The sequence below is a fragment of the Strongylocentrotus purpuratus genome, unplaced genomic scaffold, assembly GCF_000002235.5.
Source record: "Strongylocentrotus purpuratus isolate Spur 01 unplaced genomic scaffold, Spur_5.0 spur5_scaffold_7, whole genome shotgun sequence".
In the NCBI taxonomy this organism is placed as follows: Eukaryota; Metazoa; Echinodermata; class Echinoidea; order Camarodonta; family Strongylocentrotidae; genus Strongylocentrotus; species Strongylocentrotus purpuratus.
In genome coordinates, this window is record NW_022145613.1 from 2,619,282 (window position 1) to 2,641,760 (window position 22,479).

At 38.5% G+C, this 22,479-nt stretch overlaps 1 protein-coding gene across 1 annotated transcript; it reads left to right on the plus strand.

The window, feature by feature from the left end:
• The first annotated feature begins 251 nt into the window (after nucleotides 1-251).
• On the plus strand, nucleotides 252-21,645 carry LOC764585 (heparan sulfate glucosamine 3-O-sulfotransferase 1). The gene is made up of 2 exons (XM_003724500.3): nucleotides 252-1,054; nucleotides 18,895-21,645. The coding sequence occupies exon 2, from the start codon at nucleotides 19,122-19,124 to the stop codon at nucleotides 20,271-20,273; it is 1,152 nt and encodes a 383-aa protein (XP_003724548.1). The 5' UTR covers nucleotides 252-1,054; nucleotides 18,895-19,121; the 3' UTR covers nucleotides 20,274-21,645.
• The last annotated feature ends 834 nt before the right edge of the window (nucleotides 21,646-22,479 follow it).

A 22,479-nucleotide genomic window follows, 5' to 3' on the forward strand; every position in this document is an offset into this window, starting at 1 on the left:
AGAAACTACACATTTGCGGACAACAATTAAGAGATTAATAATGTTCCGCAGAGATCGGGGGTGGGGGGGGGGGGGGTATCTCATCTCATCCTTCCAGAGACACAGTAACCCAAACTGGGTACCCCCATCGTTACCCTCGATTAAAAAAATTACATGTATGATACATGTCAATATAAACCCATATAATACACAAGACCCACAAATCCGCAGCGCGTGCACACATCGTATACTATGTAGGAGGCGCGCGACTTCCGCAGAAATGAGCCAACGCAGACGACAGTAGTTCCCATTAGTTCCTCATTTGTATACATCCTTGGTAAGAGCAGTAAGGTGAGGGTTACAGCGCAACCTAGCTATCAAACATTTGCAAACATTTTAGAGCAGAGAAGTGGGAGGTGCCTCGACCCATCTCGCTTCATTTTCCTTCTCAGTTCGCCACAGCCAGCACGAGTTAGCTTACTACCAGGACAGACAGGGGGCAATTCCTCAGCTAATGACAGCCGCTCCATGAACCCTATAGCGTAAATGTATGGACAATCTGATGCTTTTTGTGCACTCGGTCTCAGCATCCATCATTCCTACAGCGCCCAGGAATCTCGCCATTCCGAAAGCCTCAGACGTGTTTGTTTTTAATTTCCAGCTTTTCTATAAACATGCTAACCTCTTGAAGATTGTCAGCAGGATACCTATTATCTCCTGCAAGTTTTCTTCCTGATATCCCGCATTCGTCCATCGCTGTGTCTTCCGAGCGTGTGCCTAGAAAGAAAATTAATCAGATTGTGGATTATGATGCTGCCATTCTAAGGATGTACGTCAGTTTTCTGTAATAATGTTCGGTATTATTTAGTCAAACTATTTTCAAGTGCATCCGCGATTATCGAGGAATTTTGTTACACATGATATCTTGTTTTGGAACTGGCCCAATACTGCCTACTCCTTTGGATATACATGTACAACACATTATGTAAATCACCATAGTATATTCAGGATAACCACGACTGAGCTGTTGATGGCCTGCTGCAAATGAAAACGGACAAGGAAGCTTTGACACGGGGTAAATAAAATAATTCACTTGTCATTATTCTTTCATAATATTATGTACATGTAGGCATATACAGGAGAATATGTATTTGGGACTTGGAATTCATTATTAACATGAAAGATCACATCGTTTGTGTGGAAATCAACGCTCAACAAAGAGGAATCACCTCTCAAAAGAGTTATTTAATCATCGCTTAGTAGTAGATTTAACTGAGCTCTAATGAAAATCGCGCCGGCCGAAAAGTCGCTCAGTGGGGGGGGGGGGGGGGGGGGGGGGGGGGGGGGGGGGGGGGGGGGGGGGGGGTACAGAGCACATTTTTTTTTTGATCCTCAAAAAAATTTCAATTTGCACCCCCCCCCCCCTTGAGCGCCAGGGGGGGGGGGGGGCCCAACCCCCAAAAAGGTAAAAATCACGTGATTTTACATGATTTTTTTTCTCAAGGGGGGGGGGGGGGGGCCGGGCCGGATCCGCCACTGATATAACCATCATGTTGGCAAACGGAAAATCGAGGAAAAGATGGGGAAGAAGATGTTTAGTCGCTGCCACGACACCTACCCATTATATTTATCATAACTTATTAATGAGGACTATTATTCAATAATCTATATGTACTTTGATGATTTAACTTTAATACATGGACCACCGATTCTACTGATTGGTCTGGTGTCGACCTGGTATCGTGTGTCTCATAATGTGTAATGGAAGCTTGTTATTTCATACAAATCCATTGTCACATAGACATTCCACAGGGCAAACATAATTTTAGTGAAAAGACATGCCCGTTGACTGGACACCAACGCTTTTCAGTAGTTTTCGATTGCTACTGCCCACGGCCGGTACCGATAGCGCATGCGAATGGCAATGTCGGTCTCGATGACCGTCTTAAAGTTATCCCAATTTTCTCAAGACCGGCGGGTCTCGAGAATGATATGTCGCTCTCATGAGTCTCAGGCAATATTTCTCGGGGTTCACTCTTTTTGGTACATTCAATTCAGGTTTAGGCCTACTAACTATTCAGAAAGAATCTCCTACCATGACTGGTTATATTTTTAAAGTATAAACAAGTTTTTAAGCTGCTATCCTGTTCTTGAACTAGATAGTTGCTATTTTTAGTTTCAAGTTTGATCCGGCTGTTTTAACTTTATCCACGGCAGTTCACTTCTTATTCTAATTTCCTCTATCCGCATGCCCTCCCCCTTCCTGGGCCCCTTCCTTAAGCCACCCACTCTCTTTCTCTCTCTCTCGTTATATATATATTGATAATAATATCATGTGTATCTCTCTATCCCTTTCCTTTCTTCCGAGATCATACTGTTTCATAACACAGCTGTAATCCATTCTGATAGTAATACGAATGATTGCCAAAATGAAAAACAAATAGTGCATAATTATAGAGAAGATTGAGCGGAGGGACATTTCACAATGAACATGTTATTCAAATACCGTATATCCACGTCATGTACATGATGTAACATTCACAAACCTTCTGGCCCGAATTCACAAAGGAGGTTTGTCGACAAACCGAGGTTTATGTGCGTCATACGACGCGTTTCGACGCGTTTTTACAAACCTTAACTTAAAAGGAGGTTTGTCGAAACAAAAGGAGGTTTGTCGACAAACCTCCTTTGTGAATTCGGGCCTATATGTATGTGGTAAATCACACATGTTTGAAATCACAGGCTTATTTGAATGTGACCCATTTCAAACATGCGACCGTCATGACTTTAAGTTTAACTATATAGGGAGACAGAGGGGGTGTAAAATTATAGGAGAGGGGAGAAAGTAGGGGAATGAGAGAGAAAAAGAGAGATGATAAAGAGAGAGGGAAATGTAGAAGAAAGGAAGATATAAGAGACCAAGAGAAAGGAAATAGTGGATGGGAGAGAGAGAGAGAGAGAGAGAGAGAGAGAGAGAGATAGACAAAAAGCCAAAGGGCATAAATAGACAATGTGAATGCAGATAAGAAAGAGGGTGAGAAATGAAAATAAAGTTTTATGGATGACGGGGAGACAGAGACGATGAGAAAGTAAAGTGAATTCAAAATATTAAGTTATTAGGAGGTCTTTAAAATCTTGCCCCCTGTTACTCCCCAAACATGAATCACATCTCGTTGTTAAACTAAATTTAGTTTATTTAGAACAAATAGAGATCCACACGCTATCGTATCAGCCCGTTATAGGCCAAACACTTGCTCTGTTTGGCACGGAACTAAGCAAAGACATGTTTCAACTCAAGTACACATCGGAAAATCGCTTATTAATAACCATTATTAGGGGGAGGAAGCATTGCGTGCGACTGAAACAAAAGCCAACGTTGTCTCTTGAGAAAATCCTGCTTTTAGTACTTAAGTTCGTATCTACTTTTGAATTCACTTGAGAATTACGATTACCCAGCTTTTAGTGGTATAAGGCTTAGTGGTATTTATGTCAACAAATCGGTTTTCTTAGTTCATTCTCTTTAACTCGTTAAACAAATTCGGCCCAAAATTTAAGAATCATTTTAATTAGTTTACATAATTGATTAAAGAGGGTTTAAGATGGTTTTGAATGCATCCCCATTTTTAAATATAATTTTATCATGTACAACAAAATTACCCTACTCTCGATAATGTAAATCAATGAATGAAATTTATCCGAGTGTTGTGTATAGCTCATGCTCCTCAACTGCCCCCACTGGCAATTTAAAAACCTTCATTTTTGTTTTGTTATGTTTGTCTATTTGTCAGGCACTTTCAGTAAAACGGTATTACAGTTATAGCTCTAAAAATTATAGGCTATCTTTTCCCATCTATTGTGCTTCTTAAATTTTTGATTATCAACCTCCTCCCCCCCCCCCCCACCCCAACCCCTTCATGCAAAGAATCATCAATGCACCTTATGGGTTTTTTTTTTCATCGAGGTTAAATCCGTAGTTGTGAAGATATATTGTTTTTAAACAAAGTGCATTTAACTCGTTGCCTCAGTGATGTTGATGAATGCCAACAGGGGCTGAAATTGGAAGCTTGTTGATTAAAGCTAAATCCATTTTCATCTTGAAGACTTGATCTTCACAATCAGCTGTCTAGGCACCTGTGAGCAAAGAATAGTAACAACGATGATGACGTACATCATCATGTTAGTCTTGCTTCCAGACGTAATGCCTAGGAGGTGATGGGACACAAAATCGTTTTTTTTTTTTTTTTAAGTAAGAACAAATCGTTATTATCATTTTCATTTCGATCCTATTCGATTCCCGCCTTTAGACTGGCAAACTAAAGAGCCATTATGTTGCCTTCACTGTAAAAAAAAAGTTGGGCAGATGTAATTGGGTAAATCGACGTTGGGCAAATTTTGTCCGATAATAAAATTGGATTATTTTCTCCCAACCGTTTACTATATGAAGTTACCCAATGAAAGGTAAAACAATTACGTTGGGTAATGTCATTGGGCAAATTAGAGTTGGGCCATTTTTTGTCCAACCAACATTTGGGTTATTTTCTCCCAACCATTTACTACATGTATTCACCCAATTAAATGTTCAAGTTAAGTTGGGCAGATGTAACTGGGCAAACGTAAGTCGGGCAAGTCGTCACCGGACTGTCGATCACAAGGTCCGCGGTTCGAGTCCCGCTGCCGCACTAATGTCCTTTGGCAAGACATTGATCTACATTTGCCACTCTCCACCCAGGTGAAGTAAATGGGTACCTGGTAGGAATTTATTCCTTGAAATGCTAGAGCGCCGTATGGCAGCAGTGCTAAAGCCAGGGTAATAATCGGGAGCGCCAGGAGGGTCAAATCTGAGTGACATGAGCGCTATACAAGAACCCACTATTATTATTATTATTATTATTATTATTCAACAATAATGTTTTATTCTTTATTAGAGATGTCGTGGTCGAGTGGATTATATCACAGGACTATGGATTACGAGGTCCGCTGTTCGAGTCCCGCCGCGGCACTAATTAATCTCCTTTGGCATGAAATATTTTATCCAACTTATTTGACGAACTTGTGTGTAACTTATGCTACACATTATAGTGAGAATTAGGTGAATTTCTGATTGGGTACATTTTTGTTGGTTTAAAGTTGGGTATTTTCTTTTTATCCAACACTGGGTAAATGATGCAAAATCTTTAATTTACAGTTGGTTGGACACATAATCGCCCTCATGTTGGGTAACAATTGGGCAATGTTTTGCCCAATATTTCGAGTGTTTGGTGTGTTCTTTTAATGTTTTAAATTTAATCATAGATGCATGTAGTTTTACTAAAGTGAAATATCATATCTCATACTCATAGAATACTATTCCCGTAGTCGTGAAAAGGAACACTCAACAATTTTCCACAGAAAATATGGAGGAAGGGGCGAAAGGACAAAAGAGAATTTTCCTCCACTAAAAACGAAGAAATAAGGTATTTAGTCAATTTCATGGCTTTGGTAAAAACCGTCTTCACTTTTTTCTGGTTTCAAGTTGATTACTGAAAACATGTTTTCTTCAATTAGCTCAAACTAAAAGTCGGAAACATTTTTTTGGCGGGCATCGAGGATAAGCTTTATCTTACATCATGCCCATTCGTGTAAAGTTTATTCATTTCTTCGTGAAAATTCCTTTCCGAGCCAAAAAATAAACTGAAGTCTTTTGGGTGCTTGGGGGAACTACAGCCCCCCCCCCTGAATCCTATTAAGTCATACAATAAGGTAGTAATGACTTTTTATGATCTAAACAAAAATAAGACTGGAAAAGGGTACAGTGCCTGGCATTATATTGTAATAATCTGCCCTTAGTGCTCATATTCATCACTGTGTACCATTCTCTCTTGATACCATATGTAATGGAGGTATGACTCATGAAAATCTTAGAAACAAAGGTATTTAAATGTCCATCGTCTTAGGTCAATTGTTTCCGTTCACATTTGAACTGCGATGTAAATAGACGAGCTCACAAATCGCCTTTTTCCTACATGTATATTGCTTGATTACCACAGGATCTCAACGAGTTCATTCATTTCTGCAATGCTTGGGAACACAAGTATATTTTCATAGGTTATTGCTACTTCAATGCAGGAAACTGTGGATTTACATGAATATGGACGGTTGTTGTCTGCAAGGAAATTCAAACAATGCACCGGTCTATGAAGGGTATACTGTATATTCTTCTTTACAAGTGAGACAATGCAACACCTTAGAATTGTGTTTGCTGGACTTCTCATGTATCTACTAATCATAGCAATTTAAAGACAAATTTTCTTGTAGACAACGAAGTAAATCTAAGCCCTGCTCGTGCATTAAAATGGGCCTTAGTATGTTTGTTTACCAATTTGTTTTGGGGGGTTTGTTTTTATTACGGGTCTCCTGCCATATTTTTACAATAATGCTTCAGGATGTCTTGAACCCCTATATATTAATGCCTACGAAAAACAACATTGGTGCTGATAAGGCTGATCCATCCCAAAACGATAAATACGTATAAATATATTATATATATTGTTATTATTTTTTATTTTTGTAATGATAAAAAATAAAAATTATAGGAAGACAACTCTTATATCCCAGTCGCACCAAGGAGACCAATACCAGACCAAAAACAGACTTTAAAAAACAAATCAGATTTAAAGAAATGGCCAAGAATCGGTCGGTTTGCTTGGCATCGGTTTAGAGACAGTTTGACCATGGAGCTATTCTCTCTTATAGCTCCATGATGCCCATGGTTTGACTGGGGTCTGCTGAGCTGAAAGTTATGTCTATCTCTACACAGGCATGTGGATGCAGTTCGATCTTTATCTTAAATAATGCGTCTGGAATGTTGAAGAAGACACTCTTATCTATGTTTACAATTCAGACTAGATAAATCGAAGCCTTTAACAGTTTCATGAAGATGAATTAAGTTAAAGGTCAGCGTGCAGCTGACAGTGATAGAGGGCATAACTATAAGCGGGTGATGGTTTTTTTTGTACTTCCCTAGCTCCTACCATTATTTTCTATTTTTGTGAGATAGTTCGGACACATACTTGTGCCCCCTTTCTGGTCCAAAAATCCTGGATCCGCCTATGTGAACGATGCTGGTTCACTGACTTCCAGAGCTCTTTATACACTGGGGCCTGACAGGAAAGAATCTACGAAATGGCACTTAGACCTCATTCATAGTCTGGACAATATTTATTTAAGAGATTCCGGATGTTTCAGCCTCTAGTTTGCAGGAACCAAGCCTTGTTAGTCGTAATACGTAAGAGAGTGTCTGAAGTGTGAGACTATTAGACTGCACGGTCTCAATCGTGTACTCCATAGACTATGTACCAAAGCTGCTCTCGACATAGCCAGAGACTGACAGGGTTAGGCTAGGCTCAAGGCTTTATGGAATTATGTTTAGGTGTCAAATCAGAGTCTTCACCTGCAGACTAGCTTCGATCCGGAATTAGATTAATCATCAAGTCTTAATCACCAATTATGTAGTACTACACATATACCCAGGAGACATAGTTTCAATAAAATAAACATCATTTACTTTGTTACTCTACTTTAGGTTAACGAGTGAGGGATGACGAATTACACTGGTCACTCTAGAATTTGTAAAATTTGTTGACATGGGGTAACTTATAAGACATTTTCTGCTTTTGTTTATCTAAATTTTATTCCGAGAACTTTCCATGCCTGTAGCTCCTGACATTATGCAGTTTAGTTCAGTCATACAACTTTTATAACAATACTTTTAAACTGATCTTTCTTCGTAATACATTATGAGTTAATATTGTTTTACTTGTTCATTTAAACAAAAAATGGCTATTTCTTTTGTAAATAATGATGATTGTTATCAAAGTTATATTCAAAAGAAAAAAATAAATATACATATATAGATATATATGTAAATTAATTGTTTACCTTATTCTTAGGAATCTGTCATGTTAATATTTTTACATAAGTTTAGCGGAAAATTAACATGAAAGGAAACCGAACCCCAAGAAATAACTTTACTTATTCTGAGAGATTTATTATATTATTGCCCATTAATCTACAAGTTTCCCCACCAAAGTGTATGAGAGAGGTATAAAGCAAGAATAATGTGAAGTTTCTCAGCACGACATGGGCATCGCCATTTTCTTGATTACGTGACGTACTATGCGAAGTCGTTTAGCAAGTGAATGTATTCAAATTTATGGATGCTTCCTTCCCAGACGTGTGTGGTGATGAAGCATTTCATTCACCTGCTATTATCCTTTGTACTACACTTGCCAGAATTCAAATTGCATAAATAAGTTGGTGCTCTTTTAGGGTAAAGGTTTCTCATAAATGAAATAGATTTGTCAACTGCCATTGTGTATTATTTATAAATGAATTTAGTTACAATTGTTCCCCTGTTATTTATTTTTCAGGAAATATAATTTCTATCTTATCAGTTATGATTTTTCCTCACTGAAAAGTAAAGGTTTCGTTATTGATTTAACTATTCTTTCCAACTAAAGCTTGGTGCATGATACAACTTCAACTGGTACGTCACATTTTTAAGAAAATGGCTGCGCCCATGTCATGCTGAAAGGCATCACATCATGCCAGGAATATATTCATTTATATATCTCTTATACATTATCGTAAGGAAATTTATACATCAAAGGGCAGCAATTTATTTCATTTTTCAGAATACCTACATTTGTTCTTTGGGGTCAGGTTTCCTTTAACACTCGAGTGAGGTCACAGTATAACCACCAAAAAACACCAACGATCTAAACTTCTAAAGCTTCTGTTTTGTATAACCTATATTCTTTATATTCTTTGAATGTGATTTGTGATCTAGGTCTGCTTACATGTTTACATTTAAGGTCATCGGAACAAGACAAATTTGTTTCCGATAGTCCGTCCGGCTGTGTTTCACCCGCAGGTAGATAATAGTGCACTTGACTTGACTGTCTAGAACCGTTATTTATTATTCCAATTTCCATGACACAATGATAATCAGAGAAATAACACATAACATGCACTTCCTGCGCATAAATATGACAACACTCCCCTGCCCCCCCCCCCCCACCCAGGGAAAAAAAATGCTTTAACAATTTGAGGGCTACATTTCAAGCTTGCTTGCATGAAAGTAACACTCTTTAATTTGTTTTGCATTGAACTCTTTGTAAATTTGTGAGGTTCTTTTATGACTTTCGGGGGCTCTTTGGGGGCATTTCGGGGGCTAATTCGCACCGAGCCCCCTTGAATTTTTCCCTGCCCCCCCCCCTCTGTGGTTGATCCATGATCGCCAGATATGGGCGGGATCTCGTTGGAAATGTGAACTACTATTCCGTTCACATTGGATTGAGATGGTGATTCTTCCTCTTGCTTTCTTGTTACTTGTTATTTCGTCTGGTTTAACAGCTCAAAACATGAAAAGCAGACAGAATTGTTTGGCAAGATATGGGCAGTGTGGGGTCATGCAGGTGCGAAGCTGTTATCGACCTTCCTTCATATCCGTCTAAAAGGGCATGTAAACGACAGAGGTGTTATACTGCTGTCCTGGAACTCTTTGGACTAGCACGTTCACCATCTCTTAAATCGGGAAGATATTGCGGGGCTTCAATAACGCCAAAGAACAAAAGGATCGAGGCCCCTTCGTTACGTAAATTGTCTGTTCATCCTTGCAACATTGTACAGATATTTATGCCGTGATCGACATGTGTCAAAAAACCTTGCACAGAGCAATGATTCCGTGATTATTGTGAAAAGATTCCGCTTTTCGCGGAATAATCATAATAGTGACATCCTGAACAGGTCGCTCATGTAGCGTAGCACGCCCCCCCCCCCCGCCTCTTCACCATCGAATTCTGCCAGGGGGGGGGGGGAGAAAAGGAGATAGAAGAAAAATCTTGACATGAATTACAAGCCTTTCCTTCAGCTATTATACCAGAAGGTTTGGATAGAATATAAAAATTAAAATTCACAGCTGACAGCTTTACTTGAATGACAAGGAGAAATAGATTTCGAATGACCATAATGAATATCGGTCATATCCGTCATGCAGTGTGACACTCCTAGCGCTTACACATTATTAGACTGGTTAGCCAAGCTGCCAAAGTAACGAGCGCTGAAGCATAATGATAAATGTAGAATGATGTCTTGCCAAAGGACGTCAGTGCCCGGCTAGGATTTGAATCCCGTACCTTGTGATCCACAGTTCTGTCACGTATATACTAGACCACCTTTTCGTTAACGTTATTTGTCATCGACCTTGAAACCATCATGGTTTTAGATTTAGAGACAAGCTAGTGCTGTGTGAACGGTGTCTAATATTTTAGACAACGTAGGAAAATGCAAAACAGAGTTATCTGTGATCTTTTCACCTTACACTTTAGGAGGTATCTGGAAAAACCACCACACCAAATTTGAGCTTGTCAACCATTTTTTTTTTTTTTTTTTTTTAGATCGGAGAATGTGTATGTTGCAATATTTGAGTAGATGTATGTTCAACGGTTTTGGTTTACATAGTAGCTGCAACGTCAGTTATACCCCTTGTTTTGCGTTGCTTTGTGTTTTGGCATTGATTTATTCATCTATATTTCCGTGTTTTTTTGTAATCAAAGTGATGGGCTGAATATCATGAATGTAGTTTTCTATGTTTTTGTTCTTTTTAGATTCCGTTTTAGATTAATTAGCTTTAGGGTTATAGGGTAATGGTTATGGTTGGTGTACGGTCCAAGGTTCTGAATTTGGTTAGTGTGGTCAATGTGGAGCAGATGTTGATGAAGCCTAATGCTGTATAAGTTCAACCTGACTCAGTCCATCCAATAAGTTATAATGCTTCAGCCTAATAACTCCTTGACCCATCTCTACATGTCACATATTCAGTTTCCCTGCAGTTGTACGTTGTTTGTCATCCTTCAAAGTCACGGTGTGTCCATCGGACATGTTGGATAGAGTATACGAATCTGCAACAGATTCATGGTGATGATTGCTAGTGATAGTCGCGAGCTTCCGACCAGTCTTAGTTGAATGTACTGTAATGAACAGGCAGAGGAAACGTTCTTGACTCCTTTATGGCCTGAGTGAAGTCCGTCACGAACAATAAAACAAAACAATTAGAGGTCAAAACAAAATAAATTGACCTGTAACAGTGTAAGACCCCAACAAGGAGACGTGATGGCTCCGTGGTATAGAGAAGTGGTCTCGTAATCAGAAGGTCTCGGGTTTGAAACCGAGTCGATTAGCTAGTGCCCTTTGGTAATTATGGGATTAATCGCCATTACCAAATCCCTCATGAACAATATAAACAAAACAAGAGGTAAACAAACAAGAGGTTAAAGGAAGAAGTCAAGAGGCCATCATGTTGCCTACTTATCAGCATACTCACGTTTTTTAGCAGTCAGGTAAAACAAACAATCAAACCAAACATGATCAAGACCCACATTTAAAAGACATTATTTAGCTATAACATGGAATAGCTAAGGGTAGCCCCTCCCCCCTTCCCCAGCATCCCACCATGAATGTTGGAAAAGGTCGTGAACAAAGAACTGGCAAATATCTTCTCGTCATGGGTTCGTCTCGCCTCACTCATTTTTGTATTCCTTATCCGTGAGCAAATACACAGTGGTAACAGTAATGTACTAATTGGACATGATAAATCGTAGGATATAGAAAGATAAATAATAAAGAGAGGTCTATGAATGATAGTTTTTGGCCCTATGCAATGGGAACATTGTTTCGTGATGAAAATAAAGAAACGAAAGATATGCCCATAGCCAAGTGCATGTCAGCGTCAGAATCTGACTTCCGTCGTCACATCTTCACCCCAATGCCCCTGTTCTAAATTCGTATGCCCTTCCATGTAATGTGATTGTACCCCTAACGTTAGAAAAAAGAGTTCGGGGTAATGCAATACATGTCCACTGTTGTGTGATAGAGCTTTTTAGAGGTCTGCAAACTTGCTAAGTTACATTTAGGATCAAACACGCAGGAAAGCATGTCTGCGTCATTGTCCTGTGTAGCAGTCTGTTTCGTTTGTGGAATAAATGTATATGGAAAGATAATTGAGACGGGACACGGCTTTTCAAAAGGGAACACGCTGTCTATCATACCATTCCTTTGTGAATTGAAAAGACTATTGCAAACTATGATCATGATATATTTGGATTTGCTTAAATCACTTTACACTAATTGACTATGGGCCATAAAACGTCAATAATTGGGTTAAGTTAGTTCGTTTAAAGTCATGGAGTTTGCTACTATTCTTAAATTTGGAAAAACTAATATTATATATCGAAACAAGTTTTGCTTCAAATTCAATAGCTTTATCTCCAAAAATCATACACACATAGTTGATCATAATTATGTCTTCGCCACACTCCCCATGTTACCGATATATTCCTCCGTGTCCCCACCCTAACCGGTAGACATTGTCATTTTAAGAGCTTACTTATCTTAATCTAGATTCTGTGGACATTTTTGATTTGTTCTGTTTTGTTTTAGCCTATATTGTATAAACTTGCCATATAGTACCGTGAATTTGACACACTTTACGTGTGAGTTTATTTTTTTCTTCTTTGTTTGTTGTTGCTTTGGTTATGTTTGTTTGTTTTTCTTCTGTCTATTATTCCGGTAATCCGGTAAGTCAGTATGATTCCCTTTAATGTATCTACGGTTGAGTGTTGTTAGTAAAGCCGACCCCTTACTAGTATCCTGTCAGTATGTCACGTTTAATTATATCCCCTCCTTGACAATATCCCTGAACCACACGCTGTTTGTCCGTCAAACTCCCGGTCTGAACAGCCCCTTTTCTTGCCTCCACAAGCCAAACTCCACATATTTTGTAGACTTGGGGGTGTTTCACAAAGATCCTAAGTCGAACTTAACTTTAAGTTGGACATTATGGAGAGCCATTTGTAGCCTTAAAATGAAATATATTCAAAAGCAAAAATTCACATTATTTACACTTTTTATAAATTCTACATCGAGAATGTGAAATCTCCTTGATAATAGAAAATATGAATGATTTGAATCAACATTTTATGCCTTTTGAAACAACTTTTATAAAATATTCTCAAAGATGCTGACGGCTTTCCATAATTGTTAAGTCTAACTTAGAGATAAGTTCAACTTGGGATCTTTGTGAAACACCCCCCAGAATCTGTAAAGGTCCAATATCATCTCATCTCCGTGTGTGTGTGTGCATGTAACACGATTGCGAAGACTCTCGTGAAATCAACTCGAGAACAATTTCATCATCTACCCCACAGAAACCATGTTAGGGTTACGTAATACATGTCATACGTCATTGTAAATATGCGCGCACATTTTGATAGGTGATCGACGAGGATGTGGAAATCATCAGAGGTCGATGTATAGAAAGTCTTTGTGATTGGTGGCATGCAGTATATTGTACTTGGTCGTCCCCTTCAGAGAATTTTTTTTTCCTACTCCACGATCCCGGTCAGTATCATCATTGTATATATGACTTCAAATGACCTTTCACTGGTCACCTCATATTGTTATTTCAGTTTGACCTGGCTTTCGGGTCATTATGATTTCTAAATCATGAATATTTTTACCCGAGGACTTTAGTTGAGGTTCTACATGCTGTATCATTTGTATGGGTGCGCAAAATCACATGATATTGACCGAGGGTCTAATTATACCAAAGAGATACCATCCTTGATTATACAGGGAGTCACATCTCCCTAATATATAATTTTTTTTTGTTACCCCCCCCCCCTTGCAACTTCTTCTTGCAGATTATGGTACTTGTCAAATAAAGTTGAAATCACATTTACACACTAAGAAGTAAATGTATCATTTTGCTACAATAGCAGCACCCTCTGCCAAATACGCGTAGGTGCGCCATGGATTCAAATCTGCACCCTTTTGTGAAAAATACGGCATGTGTGATTTCAGTAGACAGGGTTGCATGTTCTAAAGTGTGTGGTGAATGGTGATCAACTTGATCATACTACCACCCCATCCTCAACCTATTACAACCCCCCCCCCCCCTCCCTCCCTTCGCACAATCACAGTTCAAAAGTTGGTAATATGCTCCTTGAAAAGAAAGTGTCAGCTTTTTAATTCCAAATAAGACGAGTAATCGGAGTACATCTTTAGATCATTCTTTGAACCATGGACCTGAACTATAGACCCTCCTTAAATGCGTGGTGCTCTTACTTTTCCCAGTATATCCATGACCAGGATCCATGACCATGTAGCTACACGTGTGAAAATCCCCTGTGTATCAACCACAGCCTATATAAAGTGTGCTCTCACATGATTCTCTCAGGTACATGTATAATGTTTCTTGGTTGAAGTAACACGTCTTTAATTCATAGCTATCATTAGAGGCTTCCTGTGCGGAAGGAATCAAGAAACAAAAAACAAACAGAGCTATTGTTGTCTTTTCTTTGAGCATGTGTAAGGCCTCTCCCCTAAAAACAGGTATGTAGTCTTTGCTTGGGTTGTCTAAAGTAATGTAGATAATGTGATTTCATGAAATCTGTTTAAAAAAAGGATTTTCTTTTAAATAATAGAAATTAAATAATAAATGATGTTATTATGACTACGTAATATATTCAGATAGATATCAAGAGATGTACATTTTCAAATATTATATTTGGGGTTATACTTATATGAACGTATCATGTTAATGTGTTGTTTCTGTAATTTTTCATGAAATGACCTTTTAAGTAGATCCACAGCGATAGACAAAGCGAGCTATGGAAAAAAGAATCAAAGAAAATCAGTTGATAAATACAAATAAATAAATACATTGATGGGATAGGTAAAAGAGACACCCCTTGATGGCTCGCCCAGTCTCTCAACACATATGTCGATAAACGCATCAAAATGACAACTATTCTTTATTATTGACAATAATAATGAAACTAGAGAAGATTACCTCCAGACGATCCGTATCACTTGCTCTATCTTGGGGATTCAAGTCTCAAACTGCGGATGAATATGATATCAGATTGTAGAAAATATATGCGATGTTGTATACATCGAAGAATTAGGGCATCTTCGATTTGACTTTTCAACTGTGATATCATCGAAGAAAAATTGAACAAGAGACCTGGAATCTTCACCCGACTCTAGGGCATGTAGGAAGTGGAGGGGTAAGTCTTTACGCCCCACAAAAAAGAAAGAAATTAAATGAATGGCAATAGAAAGAAAAAAAAAAGAAAAGGAAGAAGAAGAAGAAGAAGAAGAAGAAGAAGAAGAAGAAGAAGAAGAAGAAGAAGAAGAAGAGGAAACAGAAGAAAAAGAAATGGAAAGAAATAGAGAGAAAAGTAGAAATGGAATGAAAACACGATTGTTGACAATGAAGAGAGTGGAAAAACAGGTGAAATATTAAACTGCTGTTGAATCATTAGAAAGCAAAGTATGACATATCTGAAGCGAGTGAGCGTAAAGTAAGTCCTATGAAGGAGTAAGGAAAGGAAAAGGATTGCATTTTCCGCTTCAAATGAAGAATTAGAAGTAGATAAACATCGAAGTAAGATGGAATAGGCAGCAGGAGGAAGGTATGTGTATTTACATGATGAAAGGGAGAATAGAGTTCATGCCACAACTACTCAAGTTGTATATATCAATCTTCACCAACTACTTAAAACTCCCTTCCTACAGATACCATCAATATATAATTTGATGGCTTCAATCAGTGACTGATGAGAGGATAACATGTAGTAATGACGTGCCGTTGGTGTGGGGGAAGGACATATCCAGAACAACCCGAACAGTTGTATTTGAGAGAGAGAGAAGAAAAATTAAGGAGACCCAAACACTAAAAGAGAAATGTAAAGGGTTAGGGAACAGAGGAAAAGATCAAGAACAAACTAGTTCATCTTGCTATAGAAGAATCATGTTGCGTGTCAATACTGAGTCGACTCATTTCATTTCAATCGCCGAGTCAAGCCATAAAAGAGACCATCGCAAATAATACCCTGGCACGCGAACCGTCGTTATAAGTATTGACATCTTGAGTGACTAGTACGGAGGTGTCAAAATCATATAAAGATATTTCTTACGAAGTTACGGTTCAAAGAAGAAACAAATATATGTGTGAGTCATATACCATCACTACTCGTTATTGCAATTGTTCAGTGTTAAACATACCAGTAAAGTGGTGTTAATCGATTGTGATTTGATTTTATATATATCTATACATGTTTATAATTCACTGTTGGTCATAATGGTGGAATAATTATTTTTACCCCAATTTATGGAATGATTTTGACAATGACTTATTCCTAATAAATCTAGATAACAGTATACGTTCTCAGATTTTATTGAATAATAATTTGTTAGTGTTTGTTTTTCGTGACTACGAAAGCATAAGTTTGCTAGTGCTACTATGCTAATCAATTAGGGGGCCTATACGTCCTTAAGTCATAACTGACAGTAATATGGATTAATGATTCACAGAAGGGCATTAATATAGTATATAATATATTCAATAAAATCTGAGAATGCATACTACTAGGAATAAATCATTGTCAAAATCATTCCATAAATTGGGGTATAAATAATTATTCCACCATTATGACCAACAGTGTATATACTACCGTGGTAATAACAAAATTCACCCGTGTTCGAATAGGGATTTTGCGTCCCAATCCCGCATATAAAAAATTATAGGGTAAGAAATGGTTTCTCTGTACGTCCATGATAAACAGATAACTCGCGTTCAATCTTTCCTCATCTTCTGTTTAGCCATTTCTGACCTCGTTGCGGTAGGGGCGAGAAAAATAAAGCAACGTTTTATGCCGCTATCAAAATTAATATTATAGCATTTATAGCCTCCCGAAGCTTGATATTTTATAAGGAAGAAGAGCAAATGCCAAACATGTTATGATCTGGAGATAGGTATTGGTATGGAGGGATAGTGATTGAAAGGTAGAGAGTTAGGGGAGAGAGAGAGAGAGAGAGAGAGGGAGAGAGAGAAAGGGATGGAGAGAGAGAGGGAGATTTGACCAAGAAAGGATAATTATGCAGTACGAGAGATTTATATACTGTGAAGTTTTAAATTATCAAAAACAAAAAGAAATTGGCTCAGTGCTGCTGAAGATCACTTTCACTGCACACATCTATTGGTGTATGGGACTACACACAAACGTTTGATCCAAACTCTTCAGCTTTTGTGGCCCGAATTCACAAAGGAGGTTTTTCGACAAACCGAGGTTTATGTACGTCATATGACGCGTTTTGACGCGTTTTTCACAAACCTGGTTTGTAAAAAACTAAAGGAGGTTTGTCGAAACAAAAGGAGGTTTGTCGACAAACCTCCTTTGTGAATTCGGGCCTGTATGTCTTATTTTGAAAACGAGGGCACCAAACCTTTTCAGGAGACATTTCTACTATGATGTTCTTCCAGTGTTCTTCCAAGCTGGCATACAGATTACCGTGAATGAGAACGCTCACAACTTGTTTATCATCATTACAAGATCTTAACCTTCTTTAAATGTAAATGGCTGTCACTGCAAATATACAGCTCAGCTGGTTATATCTTCTTCACTTTTATATGATTCTGTGACATTGGAACCTCAGATTCATTGATTTCATGTGGAGATTGATGTAATTTGATTTGGTTTGATCGGTCGTCCTGGATTGCAATTTAGGCTGACAGGGGAAACACTGAGATGTGTATGAGAAATATGAAATCTTCACACCAGTCGCAGTGGGACGAGACGAGAGGGATGGAGGGCGGGAGAGAGAGAGAGAGAGAGAGAGAAACAGAGACAGAGGGACAGAGACAGAGACAGAGACAGAGACAGAGGGACAGAGACAGAGACAGAACTGGAGAGGGGGAGAGGAAATCACAATACCACAAACTATGACTTGAATTACATGAAAGTGGAGGCAAAAGAGATGTAGCATAGAGGAGGAATGGAAGATTTTTTAGCTATCCGATTCGACTTGGATTCCTCGATTGGAGTGCCATTTATAATATGAGCCATCGTTAGTGACTCGATGGAAATAATAGAGGGAGGGGGGGGGGGGGGGGGGGTCTCGCAGAAATCGCGTGCCACAATATGTTTGATAGAGGAAGTATTACAAATTTCCTGCGTTTTTGTCTGGGGCCAGTCCAGGCTGTCTTTCTGTATGAGCTGTTGTACCAAAGAGATACTACACGACGGTAGCACTAAACGTTCTCAGTTGCTAGAATAGCCTAGCTAACAATAGATTCAGGATGTTATATGAAAATTAGTGTGGCCCCTACGTATATATATATATATAAACACATATTTTACTAAAGGCGTCATTAGACGGACATTTGGAGTGAAAAAAGTGATTCATTAAGAAGACATTGTCATTAGGAGGACAATAATTCTACAGTCAAGTTTTAGGGTTATTTTCATGGATAAACGGTTGGGTAAATTCAAAAATTGGTTGGAAGAATTTACTGTTATAGAGGATGTTGCATAGTGACGCCTTCAAAGACAACGATAAATTTCTTTGTGCTTTGAAGAAGAAAAAAAACTCAGGTTTCGCTTGCGTGTTAGAGGGTTAGTACGGTAGAAGGAATATAATAAGTAACATTTCATACAAAAGCTACGCAGTTTTTCATCAACCTTCAACAATGTTACTGAGTCACTTTAAAGTAAATGTTTTCTGATACCTTAGTCACACCAACGAGACCGACAAAAGACCAATTCAAAAATAACATCATGCCTAAATGCCCCCAAAATGGTCGTTTAGAGTCGCTTTGGCTGTGTGACTGAGGTATATAAGGTCTCATTCCTACATTAATTCATCCCAAGGACAGGTCTTTCTATCAAGAGTTTACTTGCTCTAAAAACGCTCGAGCTATTGAGTATGTAGTAACTCATATTCGTTATTCTTAACATTATTATGCTACAGTTTATTGTGAAATTATTACCTAATTGTTATATTTAAGTCTCATTTATTCTCTTTTCTTTCCAGATATGTTTGGAAGAGACCAAGAGTAGCGTAACATCACAAACAGCCCGTCAAACCAGGGCATGTGAGTTAAACCTTGCATTGTTTTGCTGCCTCGACATTTCTGTCTCTCCTCGGAACGAATGCATTGCTGACGTCGGCCGCCTGAGGACGTGCGTCAAATTTGATGTAAATACAAACTTGACCGACTTCAGAGGGAGCTCGACTCTTTGGAGAAACGAACACGCAAAATGGAGAAAAACGCCATTATTTTTTTTACATCAGCGTCCAAGCGTCCCTTTTCTAAAAACGGGATTCTTCTCGCCTGTGTTTCATTTTTATTCTTAACTACATTCTTTCTGCTGGCCAATGATTCACATGCTACACTATATTCACGAAGACATGATTTACCTCTCACAAACAAGGATAGAGGTCAAGATGCAAACCATTCAAATCGAGTTACAGTTGCTAATGTTTCCTGCGGAAGATTAACGATAGACCATGGTTGCTATCAAATAGTCCAGGACCAGCCACCTCAATTTATGCTCAAGAAGTCTTCGGAATTACGTCTACTCAACTGCTCCAAAAGGGCGCCCTCCACGATCGTAATAGGGACCAAGAAGAGTGGCACGACAACGCTTAAGAACTTTCTGAGCTATCATCCAGATGTCGCGTTTGCTGAGAAAGAGCTCAAGTTCATCAATAATCACAATCTCGTCACATTGGATGAATACAGCTCCTTAATGCCATACTCGACACCGCAGCAGGTGACCATGGAAAAAACACCGGGATATTTCATTCGCCTCGTGGTGGCCAAACGTCTGAAAATCGCCATTCCCGACGTTAAGTTCATCGTCATCATCCGCGATCCCGTCAACCGTGCTATCTCTGACTTCGTACACATGAGGTACGTAGATGTAACGAGTGTTGATGGTGCAAAGCTGCTCCATATTAAACCCAAATATGGAAATAAAATCAGGTACGAAGCTTTTGAAACATTCAGGGAGTCTGTCCTCTTTCAAAATGGCACCGTCAAGGACTACAATTCACTCGTCGACTCCGGTATCTACGTCAAATATTTTCGCCAATGGCTTCAGTACTTTCCCTTAGACCGGTTTCTTATCCTTGATGGAGAGGAGTTTGTCAAGGATCCAACTCCCACAATGCACCGTGTAGAATCCTTCCTGGGTATCCGGCAGTTTTTCACCGAGGACCACTTCTACTTTGATGAGCAAAAACATTTCTACTGTTTGAAAGAACCACTCAATACTTGTATGGCGAAAGGAAAGGGGCGCCCTCATCCGCAGGTGGATGATTATGTGATCAACAAATTGAGTGAATTCTACAGGCCTTATAACATGGAGTTAGAAAACTTGTTAAACAGAACGTTCCCATGGTCATGACAACGAATTTAATGTAAATAAGTGTAGATTACTCCGTAAGAATGTTGGTAAATATTCTCCTATTTACAAAAATATGATTTTGTGATTGGCTCAACAAATAATTAACATGGTATGGGTACTGAAAGAAATTCCATGTACATGCTCCATATCACATACTTCACGTTGTAACTATAACTATACATTTAAGCAAGGCAAGTGCACTACTTCATATTGTTAGGATGTGAGGGAATATCCACCTAAAACGTGTTGAGAATTTATGCTTACCAATGAAAGAAAACACCTTGTGAAATATTTCACTTTGAAGCATGTCTTTTGTGGGTATTTTTGGTAATTTTTCATATAAATGCAAACAGGAAATAAAAGATATTGAAGAAAAAAAAATAGTAATACATTGAATAAGAATCAATTAAAAAAAATTAAAAAAACATGCACTGCGATGTGTATTACTATGAGCTTCCCTTGGAAAATAGATAAGTTTGTCTGTGTAAAGTCAATTTTTTGAATTTGTTTATAGTTGTAGTTTCGAACTGTCGAGCAATGCTATTCTGAATTGTATGTATGTTTGATATAGACGCTGATCCTTCCCTTGCTCTGTCGACATTTGCTCCGGGCTTTATCTTGTCAAAGGAACAGGGTTATGGTAAGGGTTGCAATTGGGGTTTAGATTAGGGTTAAGGTTAGGGGTAGGTTTAGCGTTTTTCTAGGTTAAAGTTTAGGATTTACGTCAATGTAGGAAATTAACCGCGGAGCGATTGTCACCGGAGCATGACTTATCATACAACCTCACAACTATCCAAATCAACAATTTGTGACTACTTTTTTGTAATGTCATGAAGCGCGGGGAGTATGTTATGGGGTTCATGTTGCGTCATATGCAAAATGAATCCAGTGAACGTTCGACCGCAAATTTTGAATAATCAAGGAGTATATTATTATTTGGGGGGATTTCAAAATTCACCTACATGAAAATACAAACATGCTGAGTTAAGTATTTGTCAATACCATACATTCATGATTCAGAAATATGTACATATTATCTCAGGGAATTTCTATCGTCGAGACATAACAGTGTAATGAAAGCAAATATCATGAACTGAAAGGGACCCCCTCCCCCTTCACCTCCCCCACCCCCAAAGGAAGAGGCAAAACAGGTGTTTTTGGTCCAGTGGAAAGTCCCTATTCTGTTGATTACAAGATGCGAGGTCGGATCCCTGACACGGCACCGAATCCCATATAATGTATGCCACAGGATAAGGGGATTTTTATCTTTGGTGCCTGGAAAAATTGATACTGACGTAAATCAATATTCTTTTCTTATTCGGATTTCTTATTAAATGTTTTAAATTTATCACAACTACCCCCCCCCCCCCGCCCTCCCCCCCCCCCCCAGTTAGCCCATGAATTGAGATAAATACGAATGGTGTTTTTATTTTAAATATAAGCGTCGAATGTTATACGACTTTCGTATAATTACACATTAGACTCTCTAACTTGTCCCCATTTCTTCTTTTGAGCTCTTCATGACCTAGGCCAAAAACTTTAAAACTAACTCTCATATTGGTAAATCATTCCCTTGGAATCTGATCTATGAATCCTATAATTATTTGTTGATATTATGAGATTAGCCCAGTCTTTTTCGAGATTGATTGAATATGTCCCCCTTCCTACTACTATCCATGGTGCCCATTGTTGCAGTGATTATGCCATTTCGCATGTGGAGGATGCCTGAGTAGGGGAAAATGTTGAAAGGAAATCTTTGAATATACATTTAGATGGAATAAGGGCGAGATGGGGAATTAGTTACGACATTGATTTATTAAACTCATAACAACACTCTTTTGCTACTTTCAAAGCCCAGAAGGTGTATTTTCCTTATTCGAACATCATTTTGATGTGCAATATTTAGGGACCATCGTTTATTTCTTGGCAAATTATATTCTTGTACTTTTTAATACATATATCGTGTGATATGCTCATGTGTGATCGTGTCTATCATGTTTATTATGTTAGTAAAGGCGCGTACACAAGGGGAGGGGGGTTAACCCCCCCCTCCTTGATTTTTTTTATGTGTATATTTTGTGTATGTTTTTTGTGAAAAAAAAGGTATGCCAATGACTGACCTAAAATAAGTGACCCCCCCCCCCCCCATTGGCGGCGTTCAAAAAAAAAACGAGGACAAAAACGAGAAAAGGGGGAAAATAAACAA

Coding starts and splice junctions, on each gene's coding strand:
- LOC764585 (XM_003724500.3), top strand. CDS start 19,122: ATGGAGAAAAACGCCATTATTTTTTTTACATCAGCGTCCAAGCGTCCC.